The sequence below is a fragment of the Buteo buteo genome, chromosome 4 (genome assembly GCF_964188355.1).
Source record: "Buteo buteo chromosome 4, bButBut1.hap1.1, whole genome shotgun sequence".
NCBI classification, from domain to species: domain Eukaryota; kingdom Metazoa; phylum Chordata; class Aves; order Accipitriformes; family Accipitridae; genus Buteo; species Buteo buteo.
The window spans coordinates 25497656-25514889 of NC_134174.1; the positions used below are offsets into that span (position 1 = coordinate 25497656).

Genomic DNA, 17234 nt, shown 5'->3' on the forward strand with positions numbered 1-17234 from the left:
GCTGTGATCTCTTACCCACCAGATTTTGTAACTGTCTGCAAACCAAATTTCCACAGACTGCAGTAGCCGATTCACCTGCAGGAATTTAGCACAACTTGGGGTCCTCATGGTCTCTATCAAATTCTCTCTCTCTCTGAAGAGCCAAACACATGGTTAATGCTTGCTGACTTCTGTATTATTGATAACACAGCCATACTGAAGAAAGACCTAATTTTCCTGTGATAGCCTCGTTCAAACACCATTGAATCAAAGGGGATTTTCTGAAGGGAAAAGGATTTTTGTTGCTATGAAAACTGTAATTTCATTCCACGATCTAAAAAAGATGGAAAGAGAGAAACTTCCCTGGTTGAATATTCCAATTTGCATTTATTGATTTTTAAAAAAAGAGAGAGAGAAAGAAATCGTGTAAATTAAGTGCATATTTGGTAAAATGCTGAGCTTTCTCCAAAGAGTAGTGCCATGGTGACTGGGACAGGAGGAGGCCAGTTCTGCCTTTTGGTTAGACCCTGAACTACTGTCTCTGCACTGCATCAAAGGACTAGAAGTGAGGCGTGAAATCTTGGTTGTACTGAACTGCAAAGCAGACTTCTAAGTTCTACCATTAATGTCAGAGGAACTAAGGTTTCATCTCTCTCTCTGCCGCTCTGCCTCAGCCTCTGCCTACATATGCACAAACACCAGCATCTGCCAGCACAGATCCATTTTGCTGTGATAGTACGTCAGTATCCCTGTACCACTAAGATGCTCCCTGGCGTAAGAACAGTGCATGACGCTGCCTTACTTCTGCAGAAGTTTTGAGTTTTCTTCTGAGAGGAAATGATGCTGCTTGGCTTCTCTGAAAATTTAACTTACTTAAGTAGAAATGTTGCTGCTTTAGCTGGGAATTTGCAATTGCTCCCATACGTGTTAGGAAAATGTTCACCGCCAGGATTGGGATATCATTCGGTTGTTACAAATTTGGAATGATTTTCCACAAAAAGCCACGCTTTCCAGTTCCAGTTGGAAGTTGTGACATACATTAAAACTATACAGCCACTTGTTGCCAGATACTGCAAACCCCAGTTCTAGGGTCATTAGACACCTCTTGGCAATCTTCACTTTATAAGCAGAATTTTTTCTTCCCTGTTTAATACATTCGTCCTTTGAGACTACATCTCCTGAAGTTTGTTTCCATTTTGATTGTGTATATTATTCACAATAAGGCTGTAAAAGATATTTTATATTCAGCTTCACTTAGCTAGATGCAGTATTCAGAGGAAGCATGTTATGTATCAGGAGAAACAGACTGTCTGCCCCAGAAGGACTCTTCTGCGGATTTGGTTTGGGCTTTTTAGTCAGGAACTTTATGTCCTGATATAGTAACATAGGATAGGTTGTGCTTCTTTATGATTCACAACTTGCTGTGTGATTAAAATACACTGCTAGGTACAACAGTGTCTCCTTTGTGTGTTCCCTTCATATAACACAAAATTAACATATGCCTCTGTTTCACATGAAGTGATGCATTCAGGCAGTTCCCACATTCCTTTTACTTTGTATTGATTATTCCATGAGTTTGTGCAAATTGTGCTGTGAGAAGCTGCTCCTATCTATGGCAAGATAAAAAATACAGTTCTGTTAGTAGACCATACAGGAGCGTGGGGTTTTTTTCATTTGTCTAATGAAGAATTGAACAAAATTACTTATTGTCTAATCCAGCAACAATTTAGGCTATGATTAAGACTGCATACCTGAGCAGTCCTGGGGATTACTCAGATTTGTTAAAGTACACTTGCATAAACCTCCATGCAGCTGTGACCTAAACATGAATACCTGTCCAACAATCTGTTGTAATCTGCGTTCTCAGTAAACCAGAGAGATGTCTTGATAGTATTAGTTATTGTATAATGTTTGATTTGTCCATCTTGTTTTTTAAGGTATCAAGATATGTAAAAACATACACTTTACTGTTTGTTTTTTCAATATGGAAGTGGAAATATAAAATTCAAATGGATGAAAATGTTGTGTTCTTTTTCTAAAGCTAATTTTCATTTTGAGTAGATAATCCCTTCCATTTAGAATAAAGCACTTCTATTTTAAATGGTTTTGATGGAAATATTTCAATGCATTTTAAAGCCTACATGACAATAACAGAAGCAGTGGTGGATCACTGATTAGAAACTTATTAAACAAAAAATTGTTACATAAACTAACTAACCTGATTTTAAAAATCTATTAATATTAAAAGTGATTAGTTAAATTTAGTGTGCGTAGGTTAGTGCATGTCCATAGAAAAGAGGAAACATTTCTAGTTTTACTTTGATGAGGTGCATGAGTTAATTCTCAGAAGAAAGAGGATTAAGTACAAACCTTTTGTGTCTCCAGCTTCACAGGTTTTAAACACCGTCTGTGAAATTGCTGAGAGGTATTCAGGAGACAGAGGCTGCAAGCCACAGGACTCCTCTGGACGAATTCGAGAACCACAGTCCTGAAAGAAAACGAAATCTGTGAAAAATGACAGCACTGCACCAATCCATATGACTTTGAAATCCTCTTCAAGGACATTTAAAGAGGAAAAAAGTTATTTGGGGTTGGTTCTGCAATTCATTCACCCTTTGCTCTTCAATATATATTTTTAACATGAAATTTAGAATCCTTTTTCCATTCAGACAATGGTTTTGTAATAAATTATCCCAATCCCCAGTAAATGTACAAGATACTACATTTGCTAAAGATATAAGAAAATTTATCAGGGCAAATATATATAACACCCATGTAACATCACATTGTCTCTACTTATTGTACAATCTCTACCTATTTGCCCTTAGCAATTTTGTATGCATATCTGCAGTCATATGGAATACATTTCTTTGATGACATGCCCCAAATTGGCTTCAGGAGATAGAGGTACATAAAGGAAAAGAAAGAAAAAAGAAAAATTTCAAGGGGAAAATGTTTGAGCTAGTAGAATGGTTACAAAAACTTATTAGGGGTACTGAAGGAAAGGATTTAATAGAACTATGAATATGATCTCCTTGTGGGTCTTCATGTGAGGTGTAATCCATAGTAAACCTCAGACACTACCATAAGGGTAACATAAACAATGGACATATATATGTTTAAAAACATTCACCTTTTAATTAATTTTCTTCATAGAAAAAAATCTGGCCTTTTTTCACGTTCTAGTTAAAGAAAGAGTTCACTAAGACCCACAATTAACACAGAAATATTTTATCTATATTTATGCTTGGATACAGAAATGTGGACTATTATTAAATCAACAGAATGTAGTAAAGAACTAGAGACCGCGAATGCAATGGCATACACTGTAAACACACTTCATAAGGAGCTGAGTTGCTCACATTTTGGTAATTTCTGATAAATTTTATAGGCATTAACAGAAACATACAGGAGAATTAATTAATGCCAGATGCCTACAAAATTAGCAGTAACAACCTGGAACACCAATCAATCAATTTGAAATAACTTTCTTAAAATTTGCAAGTGAAAAGTGTTATTGGCTTTTAGAAAACCTGATGGTTATTCTTTATGGAAGGCCAGAGGTGCCGTCAGCTCCCCAAAATTTCACACGCAATAACCAGATAAATAGTGATTCCTTCCCATAAGTTTTAGCACATGTGGGTTCTTATATTTTAAGTAATGGGTTATTTCAACTTTGTGCCTTATAGTTATAATGTTCAAGCATCCACTGACATGATATAAATGACATTGCAGCATTTGTGACATCTGGCAATTCTTTCGGTAATTTTAGGCATCTACAGCATCTATGGCTGCATGAGTTGCTCATTCTAGTTTTCCTTTATCATTTCTGCAGAGAAATTGCATTGCTAGGACACATCTTTAATCTGTTTTAGATGTGCACTTCAGGAAAAAATGAATCACATCCTAAAAATGCCTTTCTCCCTCAGCTGTAACAAGAGTTTAGAACAATTCAGAGGCATATATCTACATTAGTTCAGATGAATTTCTCTTCAAATTACTTTGTAAAAATACTCATCCTCCACACTGCATTGCCCAAACTGGTGCTATTGCCAGTTGTTCCATCAGAAGATAGGAGCATTCTGGGGTCAGTGTTAGCCTTAGAAGTAGTGTCTACTATCTCATATTTCGTTGTCTCACCCACACTTCTGCATTCTCATAAGCTTGCCAGAACACAATGAGGGTTCTTTTCACTAAAACCAAAAAGCTATAAAACTGGGACTTAAAATAGTGAAAAAGATCATTTTGTGACAAAGGAGAAAATATTATAAAAATTTAACCATGGCAATCATTATTTAATGTGCTTTTATTTTTAAATACTGTATGAAAAATGCAGTTGTGGCCCTTTCTGGCTAAATGGAATAATAGTCATGGTAATGTTCAATAATTCAGAATTTGCCTTTTTAAAGAATTGCATATGCTTAGTACTACTAATTAGTTACAAACAAACTACACAAATAGAAACACCTTTTTACTGGAGCGTCTTCATTTCCAGAAGGAGTATTCTTGAAACCAAAAAGAATAGTAAAATGTAATTTCTCCAAAAAGTAAAAAATATTTCATTGGTCTTTTCTTCACTGAAGTATGTGGATTTCTATTTTTATTTTCTAAAATGATATTAAAATTGGTTCAGCAGCTGTCATGCAAATACTTTCACTGTATCCATGAAATTATGCTACATCTAGGATGCTATGCCTAAATTGGACCAATGAGCAAATGACAATTATGTCCTAATATTGTCAAGGTGAAACTTGGTAGTTAGTAGGATATGTGCCACTGATACAGATGGACATAAGAATCCATGCTGGAATTTAGTAAATACAGGTGGCTTTTGATTATGCAATCAAAACCCAAAGTGAAATAGTTGTCTCACCATTATTCTGATCTCAATTATTCTGACCTCATTAAATTCCATGGTGGAAAAAAAAATTACTTCAAAGGTTTAAGGTCATTTTTGTCCACAAAAAGTCAGAGAAATGGTAGAAATGTGTGGGTTCTTTTGTACAGTTGTCCTGTTCTCTTCTTAATGCTCTATAACTAGCGAAAGCTGTTACGACAAAATGAATGGTACGCTATCTTCTAGTGTTAAACTGTGATGTTGTCTTGGAGCCTCTGGGTCTGGACACACTGTACAGCTATTTGACAGTACTACTTCAACTAACATTAACATCAGAAAGCTTCTACCTTGCAGTAAAACAATTTGCACAGGACTTCACAAGAAAGCCTGAAATTCCTGAATGTGCTGCCATTGCTCTCAACATAGTGCTGTAAAATAACTTAACAGGGATTTTCTTGTTCATACCTCTGCACAGGGTATGTGTTTAAATAAACAAAAATTTATTTTAATTGCATTCCTTGGACAATATCATTAACAACAGTTTCATGTGGCTGATTTATTACTAATCACCATCAATACGCAGGTCAAACTACATCACTGATTCCCTTTGACTTCATTGTGTTTTCAAAGTATGCAAACCATGAATTTTAAAGGACACCGCTTGTGTTTAATATGTAATTCACATCTAAAACTATACAGTTATGAGAGATTGTGAATCACTGAACAAGCCTTATTTGTTTCATCTTTACTTTTGTGGGACACCAATCCTTTATCATTATTGACATATTTAATATGATGTGCAAAATGAATCTGTGACAGCTTGAGATTTACCACAGCCCCACCAATGTACGGCACATTAAGGGCTTTTCTAACTGCATGCAGATTTCTTAATGTTTTCTTCAGGTACTGCAGTGACATGACATCCTTATTGCCTTGCCCAAAGATGAAACATCTTGTGATCTTAAGTATGTTTACAGAAGATCACTCATGGCAAAGATGAGAGCCAGACATGTAAACTTAAAAGATAGCTCTTGCTCTGGTCTGCTCTCCCTGCAAACCTTCATTTTTAGAAGGCAGACATAAAAAGGCCCTTGAAATGTCTGGACTAGAATCAAAAGAAAAATTCCCCTGCGTTACATACTTCAGTGCACAGTTAGAATCAACTCTTTATAAGACTGGTTTGGCGTTTTACTAATAAACTATCTTTTATCTTTACGGAAGATTTTCTGGACACTAGCAAATAAAAAAGGAATAAAGCTTTCCTCTGTACATCTAGATAGCTTTCAGTCAACATCAGTTGATACTTAGAGAGTGAAGATTTCTGGAGTCCATCTGCTGTGTGAAATGAGAATTGTTTCTGTTCAGACTACACTACAGTGAACTTGATTCTTCATAGTTTTAGCCTTTAAGAGATCACACAGATTTTTGACTCTGCTACTTTACACTTTTCTCTAATTATTAATTTGGAGCTATTAATGCATATGTTATTTCACTTATTTATAGTCTAGGTGTCTGATTTAATAAGAATTTTGTTTGTTTAGCTCAGCTTTCAATAACTGCACTATATTTCCTCTCAATTATATACTTATGCATATGCATATACATATACAAACATAGTTTCACTCAGGTGTACATAAATATTAAAAAAAAAATACCAGTTTTAAAATCATACAGATGTGTGAGAGAGAGAGAGAGACATAACCAAAGCAGCATAAAGATGATCCACACTGATGCAGCTAATATCACAGAATGAATGTCATATAGAAAATACCATTGTAGTTGCAGTTATGCTTTAGATTAAGAAATCTAACTTAACTATTAATGGATTTTTAATTGCTATTGTACCTTTTTCCCACCTCCACCCTAAGAATGATTACTCTGAAATTGCAGTAATTGCCTACAGATTAACCCAATAAGCTTCCACCAAACTGGAGGCAGTTAAAAAGAGAGAAGGTAAGAAGGCCATGATTTTCCTGGGAAAAGTCATATCGAGTAGGGATAAATTGTTCATCTGTGTTCGTCTGAATGGTCAGTGCTCCAGCAGTGACAGGGCACCACATTACAAAAATAAAGTTACTTTTAGCATCTACAGCTGCTGCTACCTGTCAGCTTAAAAAGGCATTTAACATAGGAAGGTAGGATTTTCAGAATTTTTCTGGAATAACCCAACTCTGTCCATTCAAAGCTGTTGCTACAACTATCATTTCCAGTGGAAGTAGACTTATGTTAATGAATTGAACGCTCTGGAAACTCCCACCCGGGGGGCCTGTATCTAGGCTTTACACTCAGCTTTCTCAGTAAAAGTCCTTCTTGCATTTGCATTAAACCCCATAGCGATCAATGGGAATCGTGGGCTCAACCCTTCGAGAAACAGGTAATTTCTGCTTCGGTACTCATGTCTGAAATTGCACCAGCCCAAATCATTGAAGACTACCCCCACCAGACTAATAAAGGATCAGCATATCAGAATGTTTTAAACTAAACAACAAGAGAAATATAACTAAGCTCACAGGAATTCATTACAGCATTGCATACAACCAACATGTAGCCAACATCCTGCATCTTTTTAACATCCAGAGCCCACACGTGTCTGGGAACACGTGTCTTGGCAAGGAAGGGAGGAGACCGCTCCATCCACCAAGCTCTGACCCTGCAGTCCTTCGGGCAGCGCTGCCCATGAGCCTGGCAGATCACCCAGCCACCTCCCCTGGGGCACCGCAGCCCTGCCTCATCTTATGATGCTGCCAGGGCCGCCTTATTTCTTTTGACTGTTTACATTTTAGACGTGACAGAACAAAGCTTCCTGCGAAAGAGGTAATTTTGAACGCTTTTCTATTGGCCTTTGTAGGCTCGCTGACTTAACTTTATTTGATCTGGTTCTATTTAAGCTGACCCGAGTTTCTCATGAAATCCTTTCATGTCTCTTTAGTCCATCTTTTTCTAGTATTTTACACATAACTAAAACTGGATGAAAAGTGATTAAAAATGATGCTATGGAAGGAATTCTAATAAAATTAGTCAAAGAGTGAGCTCATGAAATAGTGAAATTGTATCTTATTGCTAGGGAATAAATTGTGAGCAGATGGATTAGTTCCACTCTATCAACTTTATTAATATGGCAGTAATAAATGAAGGAACAGTTGGCATATTGACTACTATTCAACCGTCTCCCTCTGTTCGGCTGCATTATTCAGTGATAGATGAACCTCCAAAGATTCAGAGGTTCAGGCTGGTTCAGCTCAATACCCAAATTAACTAGATTGAACTGAAACTCCTGGGTGTACAAAACAGGTCTAGAAAGCTCTCACAAGGAGAGAGGCAGTCTCCCAAGAAATTCCAGTTCACTACTGCTTTTGGCTGGAAAACAATGACTATTATTATTCATCAAGCACTGTTTAAGACATAGATGAAGACATTGCCTACATCAAAAGACACACAAATCCATTAAGCAGAGAATATAGGATTAATGGGTTGAACTGATGCAGTAATACATCTGTGTGTTGCAACTATGTTTTAATGGAAAGAAACTGCCACCACTGTGTTTTTTAAGGAACCTAATGTGTTCCATCTGCAAAAATGGGATAATATTTCCCCAATGACCCCAAAGGCATTGTCACAAAAAACACATTAAAAGACTATGTGATGCTCAGCTCCACACGGATCTGGTAGGGGCCATAAAAAACACTTTAGAAAAGGAGCCTGGGCACTCCCAGGGCTGGAACATGCAGTGCACAGATATCAGTAGGAGACTGGGAACGATAGGAAAAACTGAGATACTGGCCATATTGTCAAGGCATGGTGGAGACATCAGAGAACAGTTTGAAATGTGGACGAAGTGCAGCCATCAGTCTAAATTGCTTTCAAGTTCTTACTAGTGCTATTCATGTTGTTGCTATAATTCTTATTACTTTGTCTTAAGAATACAAGCATACCATGAATTGCAGGATTTTTCTCTCTCAGTCACAAACTTCTGCATAGAATTTTTTTTTTGTGAATAATGTCACATGCTTTAACCAGTGACGGAAGAATGTCATATCTACACAGTATCTTTACTATCTGCTAAAGAGCTTTTGAAAATCCCAGTAGGTGCCTCTCTACAGAGATGACTGCCTCAAAGCACATACAGATTATATAGACAAATAAATTTCATCTTGACACTACAGCAGATGCAAAGTGGCTTCCTCTGCACTGAGAATGCTAACCTCACAGAAAGCTAAGAAACTGTTCTGAGAAATAAGCACTACTTAGAAAGAGAAAATATTGCAAGTTTCATATCACTATTTTAGTATCTTTTATGTGTGTGGAGAACATAAAAGAATTCTTTCAAGCTATGAGGGATTTTGATTCAAATTCATTTTACATCATGTTTAACACTGCACACGATGTCAGTTAGACTCCCTATCTGTCTTTCTGTTCCCAAATAGTCAATAGTTCAAAGTTCTGCATTTGTGAACCATAGAACAGAAATACTCACGAGGGCTAAAAAGCATGACTCTTAATCTAGCCGGGACTTGTGAATTATGATTCTGAACAGCTCAGAGATGCAGAAGAATTAGTTAAATTAACTAACTTTGATAGTGCAAGAAGCAAATATTTTGTGTGATAACAAAAGGAATTATTAGGTATTTATGGTTCTCTCTCAATAAAGTGTTGATATGGCCCTGACTGTTTTCCCTGCTAATTAGGTAAAAAATGTACTATATTAGCTGGGCTTGTGGCTATTTTTAAGGAGCATTCTCTTCTACCCTCCCATGTTCAGGGTATATGGCATTCACAGTTCACACTGCAGAGAGATCTATGCTCTACACCTTCCTATGTGCAAGAGGCACTTGAGCTCTAGCCTTGTCCCTTTGATTTTAGACTAAGACCTTTATACCACAGCCATGATGAACACAGCAGAACTTCTCAGACTGAACAGCTATCACTACGTTCAGAAAGTAAGGTATGAGAAAAAGAATGAGTTGAAAAGCATTACTCTTCATTCATGAATTCTGAAATTGAGATACTCTGACAATGAATGCAATGCATTGAAAAACATATGTTAGCCAAGGACTCAGTCCAGTAAGCTACACATCTGCTAAAGCTACTGTTAAAGCTGCTTTTCGCAGTAAGCAAGGCTTGTGGATTTGAACTCAGTGTTTCAGGGTGTACTGTACCAAAAGTACTTCTTTCATACTTCTGGCACAAAATCCTGTAGACCTTGCAAGAACATCTACTAACTGTACTTAGGGCTTGGGGCATACTTAGCTTAAGATTCCAAGGAGAGATTTCATAGAATCATAGAATAGTTTGTGTTGGAAGGGACCTTAAAGATCATCTAGTCCAACCGCCTTGCCATGGGCAGGGACACCTTCCACTAGACCAGGTTGCTCAAAGCCCCATCCAACCTGGCCTGAACACTTCCAGGGATGGGGCATCCACAACCTCTCTGGGGAACCTGCTCCAGTGCCTCACCGCCCTCACAGTAAAGAACTTCTTCCTTACATCTAATCTAAATCTACCCTCTTTCAGTTTAAAGCCATTACCCCTTGTCCTATCACTACATGCCCTTGTAAAAAAGTCTCTCTCTGGCTTTCTTATAAGCCCCCTTTAAGTACTGGAAGGCTGCTGTAAGATCTCCCCGGAGCCTTCTCTTCTCCAGGCTGAACAACCCCAACTCTCTCAGCCTGTCTTCATAGGAGAGGTGCTCCAGCCCCCTGATCATCTTAGTGGCCCTCCTCTGGACCCGCTCCAATGGGTCCATGTCCTTCTTATGTTGGGGGCCCCAGAGCTGAACACAGTACTCCAGGTGGGGTCTCATGAGAACAGAGTAGAGGGGGAGAATCACCTCCCTCGACCTACTGGCCACACTTCTTTTGATGCAGCCCAGGGTATGATTGGCTTTCTGGGCTGCAAACACACATTGAAAGATCATGCTGAGTTTCTTGTCAACCAACGCTCCTGTCCTTCTCCACAGGGCTGCTCTCAATCCACTCATCGCCCAGCCTGTATTTGTGCTTGGGATTGGCCTAACCCATGTGCAGGGCCTTGCACTTGGCCTTGTTGAACTTCATGAGGTTCACATGGGCCCACCTCTCAAGCCTGTCAAGGTCGCTCTGGATGACAACCCTTCCTTCTAGCATGCTGACCGCACCACACAGCTTGGTGTCATTGGCAAACTTGCTGAGGGTGCGCTCAATCCCACTGTCCATGTTGCCAACAAAGATGTTAAACAGCACTGGTCCCCATACCAACCTCTGAGGAACACCACTTGTCACTGGTCTCCACTTGGACATCAAGCTATTGACCACAACCCTCTGAGTGTAACCATCTAGCCAATTCCTTATGCACTGAGTGGTCCATCCATCAAATCTGTGTCTCTCCAATTTAGAGACAAGGATGTTGTGTGGGACAGTGTCAAACATTTAGGATGTTTGGGTCCAATTCACAACGCTGCCTCTCATTTTCTGTATCAGCTTGGGCAGATGACTTGGAGCTCCATCCAACGCCACTCCCACCTGTAATGTATCATCTCAAAACTCAGTTGCCACCATCCTCCTAAGTGCCTAAGTTTCTCCTAGTGGGCATAGGCAAAACCAGCAGAGCTATGTAAGTCAGCCCCTTTAGCCCTAACAGAGTTCAAAACCACCTTTGCCAACAGTGTTTGATTTGATAGGTGTCCTCAGGACATGCCACTGGGAGTGTGAGGTGCACAAAGCATTAACTGGTATTTCCCTGGTAGAACATTTCCCTGTGATACAGCAAACACAGTTTAAACTGCCTCTTCTAACTGATTTCTAGCAGAGATTTCAGTTCAAGCTCCCAATGTCTTTCTTCCAGTCAGTGGGCTATAGGCTTTTCTGGGCAGTTCTGTCTCAGTCTCTCCCAAGGAAGCTGTTTGCATTTGCTTTACACATACAATTAAATCTTGACTTGTAAGGAGCCTTGAACCTGCTTCACCCGCAGGCTAGATGTGTGTAAAAAATGTACGGTGAAACTGGACGGAGGGAGCACCACCAGGCTCCCTGCTAACTGTTATGTAAAAAAGGACCAACTGAAGTATGTACTTAGCTCCCTGAGAGAGCACGTGGCAATTCAAAGTGGAGGACAGGCTCTCCTGTAACCCAAGACTGGATGTGTAACTCCCAGAGAAAGCTACACTTAGGATGCATTCCTGTCTGTACGATTTTCTGCATGGCAATACATCTGACTCCCTAATCACTGTGCTGGCTCATGTAGAATCTTATTTCTACAAGCTGAAGTTTTCTATTTCAAATTTTAAAAATGGTTGTACTCAGACACTTTTCTGAGTGTGCTTTCTTCCCCCAGTTGTATCAGATATTCTACTACAAAAAAAAAATTAAACCTTTCTCTGCAAGCTTTACCTCACTAACACTCCCTACACAATGCATAAGGAGCCTAGTTACACTGCTTGGACATGGTGTTTATCCCTAGGCCTCAGGATGCTTAAATCTCTCCCTTCCCAACTGATTGCCCTGGATTCTCCTGCACATCCCCTGAACATGAGAAAGGGAATGTAATACTGCCTTTTTTTCAACAAAATATTCACGATGAATAGCAAGCTGGTGACTGCCAAACAGGATGCAAAAGAACTAAGTTCTGCAAGTCCAGTTCAATAGCAGTACTGATTTTGCTTGGTTTTTTGCCTTCTCATTTAAAAAAAAAAATAAATTGGAATATTGGGATTTCCTTTCTTAATCTAAATTGAGCTTAAATTGGCCTAAAGGATTGAAAAGGTAATAGTGAGCTGTGGATGGACTGACAGCAATATTTCAAGAACTGTGTTACATTGGGCAAGTAGACAAAAACAAAGCTAAGGAAATAATAAATAAATTGACTAAATACAATCATTAAAAAAGCCAGAAAAGCTTATTACTTTATTTATGTTATGTTGGCTGCAGGGTGAATTGAAATGGTTTTTGTTTAAGGAATTAGTGCACACGCTGTTTTATATAGAAATTGTTCTCCGTGGCATACTAGGTCTTGGAATACACATCAGAGCCATGCATGGACTGGGGAACATTGAGGAAGCCACTAATATAGGCTCAGAAACACCGAGTGGAAGACTTCTGAAACTGTTTTGCCAGACAATGCCAAAAACCCCAGCGAGTTCCTGCCTTTCATGTAAAGACAGAGTCTACATATGTGTGGAGGCTTCACTGTAATGGAAAGCACACTTGTATCTGGTGGACAACAGGAGGTATTTCCCTTTGCATATTTACAGTCTGCACTGACGCACATGTTTGAAGAGCCCGAGCACATGGCCAGCTTCGTGCAGCCATGCGCTTTGATGTTGGCTCTCTTTAATGGTGTCCCAAGGAACACACAGGGCCAGATCCTGCAGGCAGCTGTGTTGAACACCCGAGTCATTCAAGTCAACTCCCAAGAGTCGAACTCCCTCCTCTTCAAAAAGCAATACCCCTGGCAAAAGGACCTATGCTTGCTCTCCAGTGAGAGTGGTACAAATGGTTTGTCTGCTCAATACCCAATCTGCACTGAAAAATATCACCCAGGCATAGATGGTCAGAGGGACACAGGGGTGTGCCATGGGGCCAGACCTGAGCCTGGGGATGTCCATTTTGTGGACATCCATTTTGTTCCCCACCTGGGTGACTACTGCTCCTCACCTGAAAGGTGCCAGGAAGAAAAGAGGCATGTGAAAGAGAGGTGCGCTGGTTGCAATGCCCCCATTCTGGGCAGGGATGATCCCGAACACCTTGCGCTTTCCCAGCAGCTCCGTGGGAGGCAGGTCATAGCAGCTGGCAGCCCCACAAGCAGCAGCCTGACCCTTCTGTATTTGGCTCTGGTTTTAAAGTGGCCTTCGATGAAGGGCCCATCTCTGATGGAGGGTCCATCTCTGAGGCTTTTCTGCCAAATTTCAGACCCTTCTCTTATTAAGACATTAGGCTCTTTGTTTAAGTGAGTCAAGAGACAGGTTCAAAGATCGTGAGAGGGTATATTTTTAGAAAGAGAGCATTTACACAAATCTTTCTAACTGTAACCAGCAAATACTTTATGAAAAATCTATTACTGATGTAACGTTTAGAGCCTTGTTGCATACACAAAGAAATGTGAGGGCTAAAGCTAAGAATGTGTAAATGACACTGAAGAAAGTCTCTGTGCAAATGTCCAGGACAGATAGACAGTGCATGGATAGGTCTCCATTACACTACCCATAACTCAGATTGAAGCTACTTATATTCAGAAGGTGCTGTACAAACCTACAGTAGTGCAGAACAGGAGACTATGACTTTTACTCTCTATATATGAAAGAGAGTGAGAGAATGTGAAGATTTAAAAAACGGTGGGTTTTTTTCTCCTTTCTTCCTCTTCAGTTAAAAGCTTCAGTAAAAATACAATACTTAAAAGGAAATCAGTCAACATCAGTCGAGATTAAAGTTTCTTGGACAATGCACACAATGAAGACTGTATGAAAACAGAAAAGACAAATGTATTTATAGACGGTATCTGGTTATCATTTATACTTCCCTTTTACCACACTGTGGCTTACCATGAAAAGAATGAAGTAATGAAGGACTGATTTGCCTTTGAAAATAAATACATATTTCATTCAAAAGAACCTTTGAGTCAGAATATTTTCCTTGCTGTCTAATAGCTATGTCCAGCACTAAATTTTACATATCCCCAGATACTCATTTAATATACACAGCTGGGAGACAGGAGTAAGACAGGCAAATTTGTTTTCCTAGAACACCTACAAATCTGGCCATGTAGTAATTTATTTTCTAAACTATAATGGGGTCAAAATTGATTCTAATGAATTTGCAGCACACTTGCTGCTATAATCACAGAAGTGAATTTCACGGATTTTTATTAATCATGATCTTTTTCAAAAGACACTGATTAAAGGTTTGCCTTCTGGTGTATAGCAGACTGAAAATGCAGTCTCCTTACAGCCTGATGGCTTACCAAACAGCAGACTGCATGCAGGTAGCTTTCACACATGGACAGAAACAGATTGCATGCAGTTAGTGCCAAATGAGCAGACTGAAGTTAGAATTCTCCCCGCTTTCCCCAACAGCCTGCTTGCAGTAATTTACTACTGCATGTCCTTTTCATTCAGCTAAAGTAATCAAGCAGCCACTAGTTGAACAAGGCCCCCCTCACAAAAACCAACTAATTACTTCTGAAAACTGAATAATGTGCTTAGTGATGATGTTTATTACACTGCACAAGGCATGATAAGTGATGCTGAGCTGAAGCCTTGCTTTGGTCAATACTGAGATCACATTAGCACAGAGATGGAGCACAGTGGAAATAGAAAAAAACCTTAAAAATCAAAATTTAGTCGCCCTCAACAATGTATTAAGGCAGTTAATTACAGCTTATTCATCACCTAAGTTCCCCTGACCTACACAAATAGTTTTATACAGCAATTTACTCTCCCTAATAGACAGACATCCGGAAGATTTCTGTGATTCACTTCAGGTCTGGGGAGTAATGAGGAGGCAGAGAATGCAGCCAGGACGGCACTACAAACATGACTGAATCAAAGTGACTCAGGTTGCTCCTCCTGAAATATCAGAAACATGGTAACTACTGTTTTTCTTGCAAGGACAGAGGCTACACTTGGATCTGGACAACGTTGCAGGCCCAGGCAGTGACCCAACATACAGCACTTCAAAGAAATAACTCGGTATAGACCTAAGGACTCTGCCACCTTTCGTAGGTATTTTGAGTCAGCCAGCCTATGAGGTGTTTTGTGTTTAACTTTCTTGTGACCACTAGTAAAAATAATTGCTGTATATTCAGGCTTCTGGACATGTGGAACAAGTTTTTCCTTCAGCAAAGTAGGCATGGATACATTCATATCCCATGGCAAACCTTCCCGCATTATAACGCACATTGTTTTTCTCACTGATATTTGATTACAGGCAATGCCCCCTGAGAAGCTCTGGAACCATGGATTGAACATTATCTTATTGTTTCAATATTTTTGCCTAGACAGATGAACAGTCCAGCTGATGGACTGCTCTTAGCCTGCCCATACTCCTAGCCATTAACCAGCTCTTTTTCATCTTCCTACTCTTCCTCATTACAATATCGGATATCTTGCAACAGGAATTTTACTCAAGAGTGTTTGCCCAGTAGTAAGTCAGCAAAACCCCTACAACTCTTGAACCAAACACACAGCCCAGATTCACTCCAGTGTGCGCTCTCTTCCATGTGGCGAAGGGCTGCCAGAACTTACTGGGGACACGGAGACCCTGGCCTTGAAGCAGACTTGGCTGTTGCAGAAAACGAGAACATTTCCAGTTGGAATCAGAATTAGAGGATGTACTACAGACAAAAGGACTGAGATAACAGAAGGGATCTATTCCAGCAAATATTAGATTACAGTGTATTATGATATAGCATATATTAGATACCATTATATACTGTATACTGTAATCTGTATTAGATACATGGCAATAATTTAACAAAGGTTAAATTAAGTATTAGTGCAAGGATGTTGTAATCTTGCTTTTACTTCTTTTTAATTCCCTCCTTCCACATCCTTTTTACAGCCTTTTTATCATTTGACAACAGTAGAGATTGTATAAACTTTACAGTCTTTTTTTATAGAAATACACAGATGTGGAGTAATCTTGCGGTGCTGATTCTACCATACTGATCTTTACCCTTCAGCTGCTAATACCCCTTTCTCTCATAAAAATGGCAGTTCTGCATGACTGAATTGGGGGACGATACTTGTAGAAAAGTATTCATGTTTGATAACTTCTCATTTCTTTTCAATTATTTTTTCATATTGCCAACATGAGAAAGACAGTAAGAAAGCTTCAGGGAAGGTCAGAAAGGGGAAAGGGAAAAGAGAAGGATATGGGTTAAATGAACAGTAAATTGTTTTCTTAGGGCACACGGCTGTCTAGATGTGCCGTGTTACAACAACTGAATAGAATTGCTTAAATAATTGCTTGCAGTTGCTAAAAAATATTTGGAAATACTTTGAAATGCCTCTATTTTGCAATATTAAACCTGCCTTCTATTGTGTTGAAAGAATAACATAGAAGGAAACAACATTGGCTGCTAGTCTGAAAGCACTGCATTACTATTTTCATATAGAGTGAACTAAAAAGAAAACATGTAGTAGACAAACTCTAGCTTACCATTTTGCACTGCAAAACGTCCATACAAAGGCTGATCTTAATAGACCACCACACAGAGATGATGGTGATTAAAGAACCTTCTTCTAGGCTGATGAACTTCAGCGTCTAGGATACTGGGGAATGAAAAGGTACGCAGGTCCAACAAATGACCTCAATGCAGCTATGAAAACCCAGACACACAGAGGCTCCAAATGGCCTTCACACTGCCAAGTTCAATGGCTTGGGGATGACTCTGCTTTCTCCTGGTAAAACAGTATATAGCCCTTCACTGTATCAGAGTGCAAAATCAA

At 39.2% G+C, this 17234-nt stretch overlaps 1 protein-coding gene across 1 annotated transcript in view; it reads right to left on the reverse strand.

Moving 5' to 3' along the window:
- The window catches only part of CPED1 (cadherin like and PC-esterase domain containing 1), a 170010-nt gene that overhangs the window by 25079 nt on the left and 127697 nt on the right, over positions 1–17234 (reverse strand). The window contains exon 24 of the mRNA XM_075025008.1: positions 2350–2467. Coding sequence (XP_074881109.1) covers positions 2350–2467 — 118 coding nt within the window. The remainder of the gene's footprint in view (positions 1–2349; positions 2468–17234) is intronic.